Genomic DNA, 16,073 nt, shown 5'->3' with positions numbered 1-16,073 from the left:
AATCTTACCAATATTTATCTCATCGTCAGTCAGAGTGTCACCAATGAAATCGAACTGGAAGTTTTGCAAAGTTTGAGCAAATTTTTGTACCGCACTGGAGTACCCTGTAAAAGAAAAGGCAATGTCAGGCATATGGAGATCTGCATCATAAATTCGTCATCATCACCACAATTTATTTATACAGTGCCACTAATTCCGCAGCGCTGTACAGAGAACTCACTCACATCAGTCCCTACCCCACTGGAGCTTACAGTCTAAATTCCCTAATACACACACAGACTATGGCCAATTTGATAGCACCCAATTAAACTACAGTATGGTTTTTGAGTGTGGGAGGAAACCAGAGCACTTCCTAATCTCAGATAAAAATAAAACTATTCCATTAATTGGATCCTATATAAAAAAGAAAAAGAAGAGATAATATTTGTGCTAGATAACAAGCATATTTTAAATGGTAGGTATCACCTCTTCACATATTGTTGTGCAATAGATTTAATCAATGATTCCCAACTATTTATGTGTCATGATGGCAACACAAGAATTCAGGGATGATACAATATGTTGAATACAGGTATGGGATCTATTATACAGAAACCAGTTATCAAGAAAGTTATTTTAATGAGTAACAGCGATAGGAGCAGTGTGTGGAAGGACAGGGGTGATTTTTTTTAAATTTAATTTAGTATATTTTTGGTTGGAGTTCCAAGCAGTCTAGTTACAGCAGCAATCCCACATACATTATTTGTCTTTAAATCGCAAAATAAATAAATTTTAAGCAGGCATCTGATAGTAATATTTCTTAGCTATTCTCCTATAAATAATTATCTTCTTCTAATAAAAAAATAAAAAAAATTACCACAACTAGACTTCATAAAATGTGGCCTTCCCAGTCGAAACTTTGCTGGCGGCAATGCAATATACCGGGGGATTTGATGCATATATTCTGGAACTGTCCCCATATACAGTCGTTCTGGGTACAAATCTTCCAGTTAGCTAATAAGGTTACTAGACAAAATCTCTCTCCTACCCCGGAAGGTTGCATTGCTGCAGCATTACCCCCCTCAGTTTCCATCACATGCTAAATATGTCTTTAGTCATATTCTGATTTCCGCAAGAGCCTCCTTAGCTCAAGGTTGGAAGTCACCACAGATACCCTTGATATCGAAAGTAGTGGCCAAGGTGCAATTCAGCTTTGAAATGGAGACAGAGGGGATGCCCTACTCCACTGCCACCTCGTCCCCGATAATGAAGTGGTTCAGCTGGCATGTGTATGTTACGGACGGAGAGGGAGCGCGTCCAGACCGAATAGACCGATTTACTACCTGCATCTCCTACACTTAGCGAAGTTACCCGATGTCCCTATTAGTATTTCCCTGGTGACCATTCGACCAGTGTAACTTTCACGAATTGGAAGGGAACCTATTAGGTTCCCTCCCTCGTGTGTTCAATATGGTTTAACAGCAGAATTGTTTAATGTGTTCCCCCCACTATGTACCCCCTCAACCCTTCCCCCTTTTAATTTTGTGTCCTTTCCTTACCCCCATCCCTTTCTTCTTTCTGTACCTCATAATTTTTGAAAAATGAATAATAAAAATACTATTGAAGTTAAAAAATTTTTTAAAAAAAAGTGTAGCTTTGGTGTCTGCAGATGTATTGCAGCATCAAAAAATATTAGTAGCCATCGGCCCAGATGAAAGAAGAATAGTGAAGCCTTATCTCATCCTTTCATATTAAGAATAGGCCATTTTGTATTTTCTTACTATAGGTCAAAGTGTCTGAAACTGCTGCAGAGTGACGCTAGCAGCGTCTCTCACCAGGCTGGACTGTGATGCATTCACAATTTCTGCAGACCATACATATAGAGACATATTCAATTAGAAGCGGGCATCGTGGCTACGCGCTGGAACGGCCCACGAATGTAATCCGTGGCACGGCAATGATTTTTCTTCGCACTCCATAGGGTTGCAAAGGAAAATTCAGGTTATTGCGGTACCATATTACCCTCGGTAATGCGCACTCTGCGCGTTACCACACCTAATTGAATAAGTCCCTTAGTGGGGAATTCAATTAGCCACAAAGACACTTTGCGGCAGAGATTTCTACCGTAGTTGCCGGCAATGTGCACGGCTTGATGTTTGTGCGCCACATCGCCAGCACTTGAAGTTCCGCCATATTGTAGGAGGGCAAAGATACGGTCCCACTGGTAGGCTTTATTATTAGTCGTCATTGTCTCTAAAACATGATGAGCTACAAAACATAGTAAAAACTACAAGCGGAGAGTTCTGTGTTCAGTGACATACATAACTACAAAGCCATTATACAGACGAGGCAGAATAAATTACCTAGTTTAAATGGTTCCTACTGCCAAGAATATACATTATGTGGAAGAGAGAAAAGGAACAATTCTTATGATCATTCATGATGGGAAGTTTTGCACGGGAAATGTCTGTTTACATTTGCTCTGCCATAGTTTCAGGAAGTTTATTCTTTATATAATGGGTGACATGTGCTGTGCCACAAAATCTGCCTGGAGAGGGAGACCACCACATTTCATATGAGAATATATATTGTTTTGCCAATCAGCCTGTAACTTACTATATTGATTTATATGCTGTAACAAAAGATGTGAACAGTGAACTGTTAAAGATCATAAAAGGCAAAGGCTAGTTTGCAGCTAAATAAGAATACCGATACGTACTACATACAGATGAACATTACATTTGCGATTACATTTATATATTTTGCTAGTAAATGGTGGTGATATATGGTTGCTTTGTATACATACTGGGCATACAATGAATTGAATAAATACAGTGTGGGGGTAAATCGAAACTGTGCGTTACCGTGTTGCCTAGCCACAGGCATGCGGTTGTCTGTAGCCATTTCATAAAAGAAAAAAAATGTAGTCATACCCAATATTTAGTACTGTTAAAGAGGTCAGGCTACCAAAACAACTTTCCTCCCCTCAGGTGTACTCATAGCAAAGTCTGAACAACTCGGTATTGAGAAGTATACCAAGTGGTACTCAAGTGCTCTATTCAGATAACTGCCCCTGCATGCCCCCTGTCTCTGTTACCACCCCCCTGGCAAAAGGCAGCAGGACCAAGCTGCTGACTCTTCACAAAATTAACATGTGTAAAGGAGAGTTATACTACCGCACCAACCACAGGATTATAACCGAGGACTTATGATCATATCAGTAAGGATAACAATTTACTCCCTTTTATGATTTATAAGTAATCTCATAATTTGTAGCTGGGGTGCAACCTAAAACTCAGGTATAACATTTTAGAAAAGAAAAGAACAGGAGTTTTTAAGACTAGGTGCACTAAGAATCCTCTATTAGTAGATGTAATCACATAGACCATCCACTTAAAACATAACTTTTATTGTATGTAATTTAAAAAAGCGAAATATAAAATGATATCATGCTAATAAAAAGGAATCAGAAATAAAATTGACTGGATGCACTGGACTCTAGTACCTATATACTTAAAACTATAGAAAATATGGGTGGGAGGCTGTATTTATAAGGTTAATATGCAGGTTAAATTATTATTAAATCAATGGCCAGTTATTTGCCATTGATGTAGTTATAGACAAAACCACACTATAATAAAGTAGAAAAAGAGACTGGAAATATATATATATAATATATATATATATATATATATATATATATATATATATATATATATATATATATATATACTGTTTTGAGTGGTCTTGTTACCACACACCTAGAATCTATGTTAACACCTAGTGGTTAATATTAAATCTGCCTAATAGCAGGTCTTAGATTGATAGTCGAATAAGGTTAATGCCTAAATAACACAATCACGATCTGTAGAAGCAGGTTATGGGTATTATTATTATTATTAATATTTATTTATAAGGCGCCACAAGGCATCCGCAGCGCCGTACAGAGACAAACAAAATCACAATACAATGGGAGACAGCACAGTACAGTAAACACAGCAACTCAGTACGCTCAATGCACAGCTAGAGAGGGCGGGGAAGGGGGAGGGAGGATCCGCAAACGACGGGGCCCAAGAAGGAGGGCGCGGAAGACAGGGAGACCCCCAGGGGGGAGGAGGGAGCGAGAGTGGACGTAGGGTGGAGGACCCTCGAGGAGGAGGGCTAAGTAGCTGGAGAGCAGAGTTAGTAGTGGTGGAAACAGGAGGAGAGATGGCCCTGCTCAGAGGAGCGTACAATCTAAGGGGAGGGGTGGACAGACAGAGAGACGCAGGGGAGAGAGGGAGAGTAGGGGGACAGAGGCAGAAGATAAGATAGGAAGTTAAGTGGGAGACAGAAAGGCTTTAAGAAAAAGGTGGGTTTTTAGGGCCCGTTTGAAGCTGGACAGATTAGGGGAAGTTCTGATGGAGGGAGGGAGCTTGTTCCAGTGGAGGGGGGCAGCGCGGGCGAAGTTTTGGATACGCGCGTGGGAGGAGGTTATAAGGGGGGAAGAGAGGCGACGGTCAGAGGCAGAACGGAGAGGGCGGGATGGAGCATGAATAGAAAGGAGGGTGGAGATGTAGGGCGCAGTGGAGTTGGCGAGGGCCTTGTAGGTGAGTGTGAGGAGCTTAAAGAGGATTCTGAAGGGGAATGGGAGCCAGTGAAGGGCTAGGTAGAGGGGGGAGACAAAAGAGGAGCGGCGAGAGAGGAAAATAAGCCTAGCTGCAGCGTTAAGGACGGATCGAAGGGGATCGAGATGAGAGTGGGGGAGGCCAGTGAGGAGGAGGTTGCAGTAGTCCAGGCGGGAGATGATCAGAGAGTGGATAAGGCATTTGGTGGCATCTTGGGAGAGGAAGGGCCGGATGCGAGCGATGTTGCGCAGCTGGAAGCGGCAGGATTTAGCAAGAGAGAGGATGTGGGGGCCAAAGGAGAGAGAGGAGTCGAGGATGACACCAAGGCAGCGAAGTTGGGGGACAGGGGAGATAGAGGTGTTGTCGACAGTGATGGAGAGGTCAGAAGGGGATGGGGTATGAGAGGGAGGAAAAACTATGAGCTCAGTTTTGGCAAGGTTAAGTTTGAGGATTCGAGAGGACATCCAGGAGGAGATGGCAGAGAGGCAGGCGGACACCCTAGAGAGGAGGGAGGGAGAGAGATCAGGAGAGGAGAGGTATAGTTGAGTGTCGTCAGCGTAAAGGTGGTAGCTGAAGCCGAAGGAGCTGATGAGTTCACCCAGGGAGGAGGTCAAGGAGGATGAGAAGGGAGAAGTGGCCCCTGGCTTTTGCAGAGAGGAGGTCATTGGTGACTTTAGCCAGGGCAGTTTCAGTGGAGTGGAGGGGGCGGAAACCAGACTGGAGAGGATCAAGGAGGGAGTATTCAGAAAGGTAGGAGGTGAGACGGCTGCAGACGAGCCTCTCGAGAATTTTGGAGGCAAAAGGGAGAAGAGATATGGGGCGATAGTTCGAGAGAGAAGTGGGGTCGAGATTAGGTTTCTTAAGAATGGGGGATACGAGAGCATGTTTGAAGGAGGAGGGGAAGATGCCAGTGGAGAGGGAGAGATTAAAGAGGTGAGCGAGGTAGGAGCAGGTGGTGGGGGAAAGGGAGCGAAGAAGGTGGGAGGGGATGGGATAAAATGAGAGAGTGGACTTCCTCGCCGGTGGTGGGACGGAAGGAGTGGAGGGGAAGGTGGTTGGGGGGGGGGGGAGGACAGAAGAGTGGGAGGGGTGGAAGAGAGAGTGGAGGAGGAGATTTCAAGTCGGATGGCCTCGATTTTAGAGGAGAAGAAGGAGGCGAAATCAGAGGCAGTCAGGGAGGAGGGGGTGGGGGGGAGGGGAGGGGGCCAAGAGAGTGCTGAAGGTGGCAAAGAGGCGGCGGGGGTTAGAGGACTGGGAAGAGATGAGGGATTTAAAGAAAGATTGTTTAGCGAGTGAGAGGGCAGAGCTGTAGGATGAAAGGATGAATTTAAAGTGGAGGAAGTCAGCCAGGGAGCGGGATTTTCTCCAGTGACGTTCGGCGGAACGGGAGCATTTTTGGAGGAAGCGGGTAAATTTGGAGTGCCAGGGTTGGGGTTTGGAGCAGCGGGGGTGGACGGAGTGGGCAGGGGCGACCGCGTCCAGAGCGGAGGTGAGGGTGTGATTGTAGAGGGAGACCGCCTGGTTGGGGCAGGCCTGGGAGGAAAGGGGAGAAAGGAGGGTATCGAGAGAGGAGGACAGAGAGGCAGGGTCAAGAGCATCGAGGTTGCGTATGGACAGAGTAGGTTTGGGCAGGGGGAGGGGAGCAGGAGAAGAGGAGAGAGAGAAGGAGAGAAGATGGTGGTCGGATAGAGGAAAGGGAGAGATGGAGAAGTCGGAGAGATTACATAGGTAGGAGAAGACAAGATCAAGGGAGTGACCAAGGCAGTGGGTAGAAGAGGAGGTCCATTGGGTGAGACCAAGGGAGGAAGAGAGGGTGAGCAGTTTGCTGGAAGCAGGGTAGGTGGGGTTGTCGATGGGGATATTAAAGTCACCGAGAATGATCGAGAGGAGATCGGAGGAGAGGTAGTGAGGAAGCCAGCTAGCAAAGTTGTCAAGGAAGAGGGAGGTGGGGCCAGGGGGGCGGTAGATGACAGTGACGCGGAGATGGATGGGGTAGAAGAGGCGGATGGAGTGAGCTTCAAAAGAGGAGAAGGAGAGGGAGGGTTCAGGGGGAATGACACGAAAAGTACAGGTGGAGGAGAGGAGGAGGCCAACTCCACCGCCAGGGCGGGCACCAGGCCTGGCGGAGTGGGTGAAGGAGAGGCCACCATAGGAGAGGGCAGCGGGGGAAGTAGTATCAGAATCGGAGAGCCAGGTTTCAGTAACGGCAAGAAGGTTAAAGGAGTTGGATAGAAAGAGGTCGTGGATAGCAGTCAGCATGTTGCGGACGGATCTGGCATTCCAGAGGGCACAGAAGAAAGGGGGAGAGGAGAGGGGGGAAATGGGGATGAGGTTAGTAGGATGAGCAGCGCGCGGGGGATGGCGGGGAGGAACGGGAGAGGTAGGGCGGGGGGGAGAGTATGGGTATGGAGTGAGAGCGGGGAGGCATAGTAGGGAGAGAGAGTAACAGAACAGTGAGATAGTGGGGACAGTGAAAAACAGGTAAGAACAAAGGCAGGAAGACAATGAAAAGGTGGAAGATAATAATGAATTAGGGCGTGGAGGGCATGGAACAACAGTACAGTGAGATAATAAGGACAATGAAGACAGGTAAGAATGATAGCAGAACAGTAAGATAGTAAGGACAGCGGATAACAGGTAAGAATAAGCAGGGAGACAATAGCAAGATGGAGGACAATAACCAATTAGGGCATGGAAGGCAAAGAATAATAGAAGGAGAGGTAATAAGGACAATGGAAATAGGCAAGAATAATAACAGGTAAAACTAGTTGCTGGTAAATATAAAATCAGGAAAAACAAGATAAAGGCATATAAAATAATGTTTTATATGCAGTTGATGCAGTTAAGCCAGGGATTCAGCAGGAGAAGGGTTAATTGACAAGCCGGGTCGGTACACAGTAGATCAGTTGATACAGATAAGCCAGGGATTCAGCAGAAGGGTTAACTGAAAAGCCGGGTCGGTACACAGTAGATCAGTTGATGCAGATAAGCCAGGGATTCAGCAGGAGAAGGGTTAACTGACAAGCCGGGTCGGTACACAGTAGATCAGTTGATGCAGATAAGCCAGGGATTCAGCAGGAGAAGGGTTAATTGACAAGCCGGGTCGGTACACAGTAGATCAGTTGATGCAGATAAACCAGGGATTCAGCAGGAGAAGGGCCAACTGACAAACCGGGGTTCGGTACACAGTAGGTCAGTTGATGCAGATAAGCCAGGAATAGACGGCATGGCCCCGTCCCTGGAGCGACGACGACACTCCCCCGCACCCCCACAACAACTTCCCACTGTCTTCACAAGTCCCCAGATGTTCTACAATCGTGGACAGATAACCGTGTCTAGTGGGTAGTGTCTTGCTAGCTACCTCCTGGCTCCCCACTATCTCTGGATTTATAGGAGCAAACCTGCATTTAGCAATTGATATTAAATACCAAGTGATTAACATGAAATCTGCCAAATAGCAAATCTAGGTTGACATTCGGATAAGGTTAATACCTAAATAGCACCGTCTCGTTATATGAAAACAATTATGGGTAGTGTCTTGCTAACTACCTCCTAAGTTCCCCACTATCCCTGGATTTATAGGAGCAATCCTGCATTCAGCCTCGGACTGGCCTGCCGGGCAGCCACACTAACCACTGGTAGGCCCCGCCGGGCGAAGCTCCGCCCCCTCCATTATTAGGGCGGAGGTTACCGAACAGCTGGTTTCCTACACTTCCGATGGCGACGCTTAGGGTAACCACACTACCGCGCATCTGCACCTGCGCGGTAGTGTTTTTCACTTTGAGCAGGGGAGGAGGAGTTCCTGTCCGCCCAGAGGAGCATGAAGAAAGGACGCTGGCCAGAGCTTTGCACAGGTAAGTAAGTGCACTCCCAAGCCAGCCTGTCATATTTTTTTTATTTTTTTTTTACAGAGATCAATAAGCAGAGAAGAATGAGGGGAAAATGAGGGAAATGGGTAGAGGTATGAGGGATAGGGGCCAAAGCAGCATGGCAGGAGTGTAAGGGGGGTCAGGTCAGCATGGAAGAGTGTGAAGGGGGGGTCATGTCAGTATGGCAGAGTGTGATGGTGGGCCAGGTCAGCATGGCAGAGTGTGATGGTGGGCCAGGTCAGCATGAAAGAGTGTGAAGGGGACCCAGGTCAGCATGAAAGAGTGTGAAGGGGGGTCATGTCAGCATGGCACTGGGTGATCAAGGGATGCTCAGAGAAGGGGGGAGCAAAAGCAGAATGGAGATGAAGGGGCACAGTAATGTGTGTGTGATGGCACAACGGGCTTGTGGCAATGTAATGTGTGGTAGGTAACGAATGGGTGCTATTTTGTTTGTGGGGTGATGGTGGGGCAATTTAATTTTATAGTGGAGACTTGATTTAAGATGGGGTGGTTTGGGGGCTATTAATTGAATGCAGGGCTGAATTTGAGGAGCACGAGGTCTATTTATTAAATGTGAATATGAATTATTTAATGGCAGTGATGGTTGCGGGAAATAGGTATATTTATAATACGTAAATGCTATTAATTTATTGCTGGGGCTGTTTGGTGGGAGGGAAATAGGTGTATTTATTACATGTGAATACTATTACTTTAATGTTGGGGCTGGAGGAAGGCCTAAGTATTAATTGTGGATCCTATTGATTTAAATTAACGCCGGGGCTGGTTGGAATTTTCTAAATGTACCCATTTTTTTTTCCAAATAGGGCCCCCAATGTTCCAGGATCCAGATAAGCAGCAACTAAAGAAACCAGCGGCCACAGGTGGTCAAAGGACAAGAACAGGTGGGACAGTCTGTCAAATGTTATGAGTCTAGTGGGACTACTCCAATTTTTGGTGACTATTCTGCCCAATCTAAGGGGCAGGTCAAGGCTGTATTCTTTATATACACACTGCATGCTTTATATACTACACTATGGTGCTAGCTGTCCTTCATGGGCTGACCACTTCCCCTCTAGTGTCTGGTCTCGCCTCTATGATGGCTGGCCACACCCCCTCTGGTGGGCCTCTAGCGGTGCAGTCCCCTGGTGGGCCCTTCATGCCCCAGTCCGACACTGCCTGCATTAACAATTCCCTCCATGTCACAAAAGAATCAAGTGCACCCAGCGGTAACACCGATGCGCGTTTTGCTGTACGGTGCTTAGTCAAGGCAAGCCGACAGAATGAACTGACAGTTCTTATATACTGTTAGTCCCAAGTTAACAAGGTGATGTCACAATTAAGAGCCAATCAAAAATCAATGTCCAACATAATTGGCAGTACCATCCGCCAATGCGAAGTAGGTTCTCCTTAACCCCGCCTTTTGAATGTTTTTATTGGTTGGATAACGTCTGTAGTTCTAAACAGGATAATTAATACTTATTTTTCTAAATACATTGGAAGACCTATATAGCGGGTAGTAATAGATATTAAAAGTGTCAGTATATTTATAAACTGATCTGACACTCGTTATATAACTTATAAGCAGTGAGCCAAGACACATGGGTAGAATTACACATGTATTTATAATAGTTTTTGATTGTACAAACTTAACTAGTGGGTACACATGAATGTATCATTTATACGCAGATTCCTATAAACTATTTTTCTGAACACAACACACCAAGATTAAAAACAAACAAACACATAACTTGAAAAGTGTGATTACCAACTATACAAAACTATATATGATATATATGGCAGGAAAAAAATTATACTTAGAAAAATGATTGGCTAAAAACAATTTTAATAAAACAACATTTGTAAAAACAACAATCACATAATATTTGTATATAACAATTCATATTTGCATAAAAGGAAGAAGGATATAAAATCATTGGGATATGAGCAGATGAATCGTATCTAGAAAAAATGCTTTGAAGCTACTCTCTTAAGAATCAGAGCTACAGAGGAATTACTTAGTCCCAAATTGTAATATTTCTTCTTGGTCATGTAACTTTATAGCACATGGTTTCCTTAAGGTCAATCTGTCCTCTTGAACAGACAATGTAAATATATTCTTGCTGGATCCCAAGCATATACAGTTTACCATGTATTTTTACTGGCATATAAAAAGGTAGCCACCTTAGGTCATATGATACTTTCGAGTCAGCTGGTATAGTTCCGGCTCGAGTGAATATTCTAAATGAAAACCAATGCAAAACCAGTGTACGGCACATTATAATTAGCACCCAATAAGAAGCACTCTTTCCACTGTACCACTGATGTGTTTTGTCTGGGTAATACACTTTATCAAAGCTTACTCTATTATTGAAATTGCTTAGCACGGCGGTTCCCGTGTGCTCCCATGGGTGCCGCGGGCCAGCCATAGAAAAAAACAACAACCCATAAACTTACCAATCCGCGCGGTGCCGGGACCCAGCATTCTCCTCTCTCACACGGTGACAGCTGCGCGAGAGAGGGAGAGATGGATGTTGGGTCCCGGCGCAGCGCGGATTGGTAAGTTTTTGGGTTATTTTTTTTTTTTTATGGAGGGAGCGTGACAGAGGAGGGGGCCACAGCGGTGGCAGAGGAGGGGGACACAGCATGACAGGGGGCAGAGGAGGGGGACACAGCGTGACAGGGGGCAGAGGAGGGGGACACAGCGTGACAGGGGTCAGAGGAGGGGGACACAGCGTGACAGGGGTCAGAGGAGGGGGACACAGCGTGACAGGGGGCAGAGGAGGGGGGGCAGAGTGTCTGGGGGCAGAGGAGGCATTTTTGCATACAACTAAATAAGTAATTAGGTCAGGACAGAAATACTTATTAAAAATTTTTGACCCAACTACTTCTAAAAACAGGACTGCTCCATAATTTTTTCAAGGCACCCCTCCAAAATAATTACTGAGACTCTAAGGGTGCCGCGAACTGCAAAAGTTTGGGAACCACTGGCTTAGCATATACCCACATATATCCTCTCAGTGAGCCCACCAATTAAGGCCCTTGATCAACTGACTGAAAGATGTCACTCAGATAAAAAAAAAAAAACCACCACATAAATTAAACATTGCTACAAATATCAAAATCCTGTAAAATTACCTAATTACATTGATGAGCCCAAGCTTTTTTTTTTTTTTTTTAAAGCAAAATCTATACAATTTTCTTTAATATTCAATAGTGGAGGAGACCAGGAAAATTTTTAAATGGTGGGTATAACAATATTTACTTTAGAGTCTTCATAAGAACTTAAAGTTCCAAAAATGTAAAGAGAAATTCATGTACATTAAGGGGCAGATTCAATTGACCGTGTTACTGTTGAGAGTAACTGGGTCAATTGAATCTGCCCCTTAAAATGAGCAATTGATTGATTCTCTTTGACTGAATAACCTACACCAGTGGTTCCCAAACTGTGCGCCTAGGCTCCCTGGGGTGCCTTGGAGATCTCACAGGGGTGCCTCGGGCAGGGCCAGTGGTAAGCAAGGCAGGGGACTACTTGGTAATTAATTTGGCTTAGGGGTGCCTTGAAAAAATTTGAGACCCCAAGGGTGCCTTGAACTGAAAAAGTTTGAAATCCACTGACCTAAACTATAATTATTAAATAAACTAAGATCTACGTGTCACAAATCATTTGATTGCAACCTTAACATAAGCAGCTTATTGGCTAATTTCAACCAATACACCATAGAACAGAGATTAGTATATTTTATATTCACATGTCATTAAAACACATGCCCATCCGTTCTGTAGTAAAGGTGACATTTCCACAAATACTTGATAGCATATCGAGCATTCCTGACAAAAATAATTAACAATCCTGCTCAAAGCAGACATATAACTTGGGACGAGACAAATTTGCACAATTGATTTAGACTCATCCAATGTAATTACATCTAAACCTCTAGAATATAAGCTCTCAAGAGCAAGACCATCTCTCAGGTTTTTGTTTGCCTTTTTTTTTTTTACATTATTATGTAAAGTTTTGATGCTTGTAGTTATGTAATTTCATATCTACGGATTTTTTTTTTGTTTGTTCTAACTTCATATGTAAAGTGGTGCAGACTCCTTGTGGAGACTTCTTAATAAAACATTATGTTTTAAACCAAACCTTGTAAAACACTTCTGTCTGTTGTACAAAGTCTGATGTTCATGAAATACCAAGGAAAGAGAGGTGTGTCGTAGGTCTTCTATATCAGAAGGACTATACTGGACATAAAATAGCTGGTTCTAAAACAACAAGGAAAGCAAAGTTGAGTTATTTAATAATGTTTATTTTAAGTTTAATTGTAAAATGTAATTATATTGTAATTTATTATTTAATAATTATTTTGGTCAGGAATACACATAACACAGTATTTACTTTGTGTGCTGAAGAGGATGGGTTATGGACCTTAAGGATACTGTGCACTGTCAAGTTCCCTGAGCCAGAAAAAACAGTTACAATTTGAGTCAGCGGTGGGCAACACAGGGCTTTCACCTACAGCCCAGCCGGCTGCCCGCAATCTTATCAGAATGGGAGCATCAGACTTCTGCATCATGTGACCTTCTCTGCACAGTGCAGATAGATCAGGCAGCATACCGGGAAGAGGGAGTGCACTGTGCTCTGCCTCCTTCCTCTGTGCAGGCCCTTTGAGGGTCGCACATACAGCCCACCAGTTATTTAATGTTGCTGCTCACTGGTTTAAGTCACGGAACTTTTTTACCTTATACCCCCAAATATATTTAGATACGCCGACGTTACCCCCTTGATTTGAAAGGAAGGAAATATTATATTATTAATTATTGGAATTCAAAATTCTATTGAATCTATTCAAAATTTCTTTGTAAGCTTCAACTTCAAAGCTTTAGGTTTTGGAGAAATTATGTTGCTTCATTTTTGATACGGCAGCATCAATATTGGGGCATTCTGATGTCAGAGCAATTTGGATACAGTCTTCAGCATCCAATCGATTTTTCTGCTTTGTTTTTATGCTCGTTAGAGTGGTAAATCCTTGTTCGCAAAGGTAGGTTGTTGCAAAAGGCAGCAACTTTTTGACTCCTCACGTACAATTTTGAATGCCTTTGCAGCTGTTGACATCCAAAAATATGACAGATCTGCTTTGTTTTCAAATACAATACGTGCTTCATTATTGCATCGAAGCTCAAGAAGTGCCTCTGCCAACCCTTGAGGTTCTTCTGGTACAACAGCAATTTCACATTTAAAGGGGTCTACAATCCAACTGACAGCATGTGAATCGGCAGCATTCTCAAGAGACTGACTTATCCACTTCATTTATATGCTTCTTTCATTTACGCAAATAGGAATTACTATATATAAATTTCTTAAATGTTATGCGATGTGGTGTTTGAAAAAGGATTGGCTGAAAATATTTTTAAAGTGATTTTATTCTGCCATAGATTTTTCTTATTGGTATTCACACTGTTCTCGAGGCCTTTCTTTTTCTTTGCGTTACTAATGAAGGGGAAGCTGGCAGTCACCCTACCTGAACATCTGCCTTTTGGTTTTTTTATTAATTTTTAAAGAACTTTATTTGTAGATTAAGCCAGAATATTGATTATCATTACTTTTTACACGATTTATATAGGCTTTAATTCTCAAACAGCACTTATTGCCTCCTTGCTTTCCTCTCATCAGTACAAGCTTAGAGTAATGCATGGTAGTGATATGTTTGCTCCTCTGTCTGGGAAAGGGTACAGGTGCATTTTCATGCTCTGTTCAGGATGCAAGGTTATAAAATCCTTTAACTGTGCTGCAGATCGAAGAAAGAGGTGGACTATAAAAAAAAAAACTAAAACATACATGGAACACACCCCTCATTTCTGTCCTTACCAAAAGCAATGAAAAGCTTCATTGAGCAGAGGCCCCCCCGGACACAGAAAGATGAATAGGAACATTCATAGAAATGCTACATATGAAAATAAGCAACCACTTTCCAGGCAATGTCAGAGGCAGCAAGGGAGGGCTCAACATTCTGAACCATTTCACAGAGTAACCCAGACTTGCAGTCTTGTTTGACAGCTCTCGTGGTAATGCATAATCCTGCACCTTGTCCACACTGGATCTGAATGAATAGTTCTTGAAGCTAAAAGGGGATTCATCAAAACAATAAATGCATCAGACATCTGGCAGTGCCAAGAGTACAAGAAAAAGCAAGAGAATTTCACTGCACAGCACAATCAATATCTTAAGATCTCAACCAGTCCCAGTGCTAGACAGCCTGGGCTGGTTTTCACTATAACAGGGAGATCAAAAAGATGGTAAACGCCTTCATCAAGTGAAAACCAACCAAGGCCGATCTCGATATGACGGAGAAGGGGGCCACCGCCCCCCAAAAAAAACAAAAAAACACACTACCTGTCCCACGAGGCTTCTAGCCCCACAGTGAAAAACGCTGGGTCTTTTCCCCAAAACCCCTGAGCTGTGAGGTGTAATTAATAAGGTTTGGGGCCCCTAAAATGCCAATTTTTATCATCAGTGGTCCTTAAAACCCCTGCCCATTATACCAAGAAAGAAAACTCATGTGCCCAATTTTAAACTAAACTTGTAACCAAACTGTTCTTCTACCCTTTATATAATAAAAAAAAAATCTTCTTTCTTGCCTCTTCACTTACATGAGCGACACACTCAAATGCTATAATAGAGGGTAAGTTTACTCCCCATCACCGTCAGCTACTCACTCCAAGTATTTTGGAATATTGTCTACTTGTAATTGGCAGACACTAAAAGGAGTCTAAACACTTATAATTTAGCGACGATGATTTGTATTGTCCTGATGGAGTTTTTATGGAGAATACCCAATCTTGTAAATTGGGACACTGCCCAATAACATGGTAAAAGATCCACTGCTGTGTGCTATATCTTTCACACTAATAGGAGTATAAAATATGTATGCTCTAATTTCTCACTGAAGCATATTAAAATTATCTGAATCCATCTAACTTTGATTACTTCGTCCCATGCGCTAATTACAGGGCAGAGTAATCAGTGAGTAGATCTTCCCATCCATCATTTTCAAAAGACCCAGTATACATTCCGGGGGAATCTGTCTAGAATCTGGTCTCGCGTAGAGATGAGCACTTACAATGGTATACTATATAACATGGAGACTGCTCTTGGAAGCATATTCTGTCTAATCACTGCTTCAAAAATAGTACATCATATGCTCATTATGGATACTCCGATAATGGTTTCTCCAAAGCATGATTTAACCGAAGATGCCTAAACAGCATATTACCTGTTAAGGAAAAAACAATCTGTCCACTCTTTAAAAACTTGTCAAATATGTTTAAATGCAAACGATGTCCACCTCTGCAGGGTCGGTAGAGAAAACAGGTAAGGATCACTCATTCCACGTCAAATCAACACAATTTTACAAAAAATTCTACCTTACATTCTCTAATTTCAATTACATTTGTTAGAATGCTGCCATGAGTGCAAAGACCCCCCCCCCCCCCCAAATCTTAGTCCGATATGTACACTAAATTTGAAGTTATACGGGTTTAAAGTTGCACTTTTTTTTTAATGAAAATTTTGCTTTTGATGTTTATTTAAATTGCATTTGTACCTCACCTGACTGAGATAAAG

The 16,073-nt window shown here is 43.2% G+C and overlaps 1 protein-coding gene across 2 annotated transcripts in view; it reads right to left on the bottom strand.

Moving 5' to 3' along the window:
* OPHN1 (oligophrenin 1) overlaps positions 1 to 16,073 on the bottom strand; it is a 103,047-nt gene that overhangs the window by 61,235 nt on the left and 25,739 nt on the right. For both annotated transcript variants that reach the window (XM_075184537.1, XM_075184538.1), the window contains exon 3: positions 9 to 104. In XM_075184537.1, coding sequence (XP_075040638.1) covers positions 9 to 104 — 96 coding nt within the window. The remainder of the gene's footprint in view (positions 1 to 8; positions 105 to 16,073) is intronic.

This window comes from Mixophyes fleayi, chromosome 9 (assembly GCF_038048845.1).
Source record: "Mixophyes fleayi isolate aMixFle1 chromosome 9, aMixFle1.hap1, whole genome shotgun sequence".
In the NCBI taxonomy this organism is placed as follows: domain Eukaryota; kingdom Metazoa; phylum Chordata; class Amphibia; order Anura; family Limnodynastidae; genus Mixophyes; species Mixophyes fleayi.
This window is presented reverse-complemented; position numbering and strand designations above follow the sequence as displayed.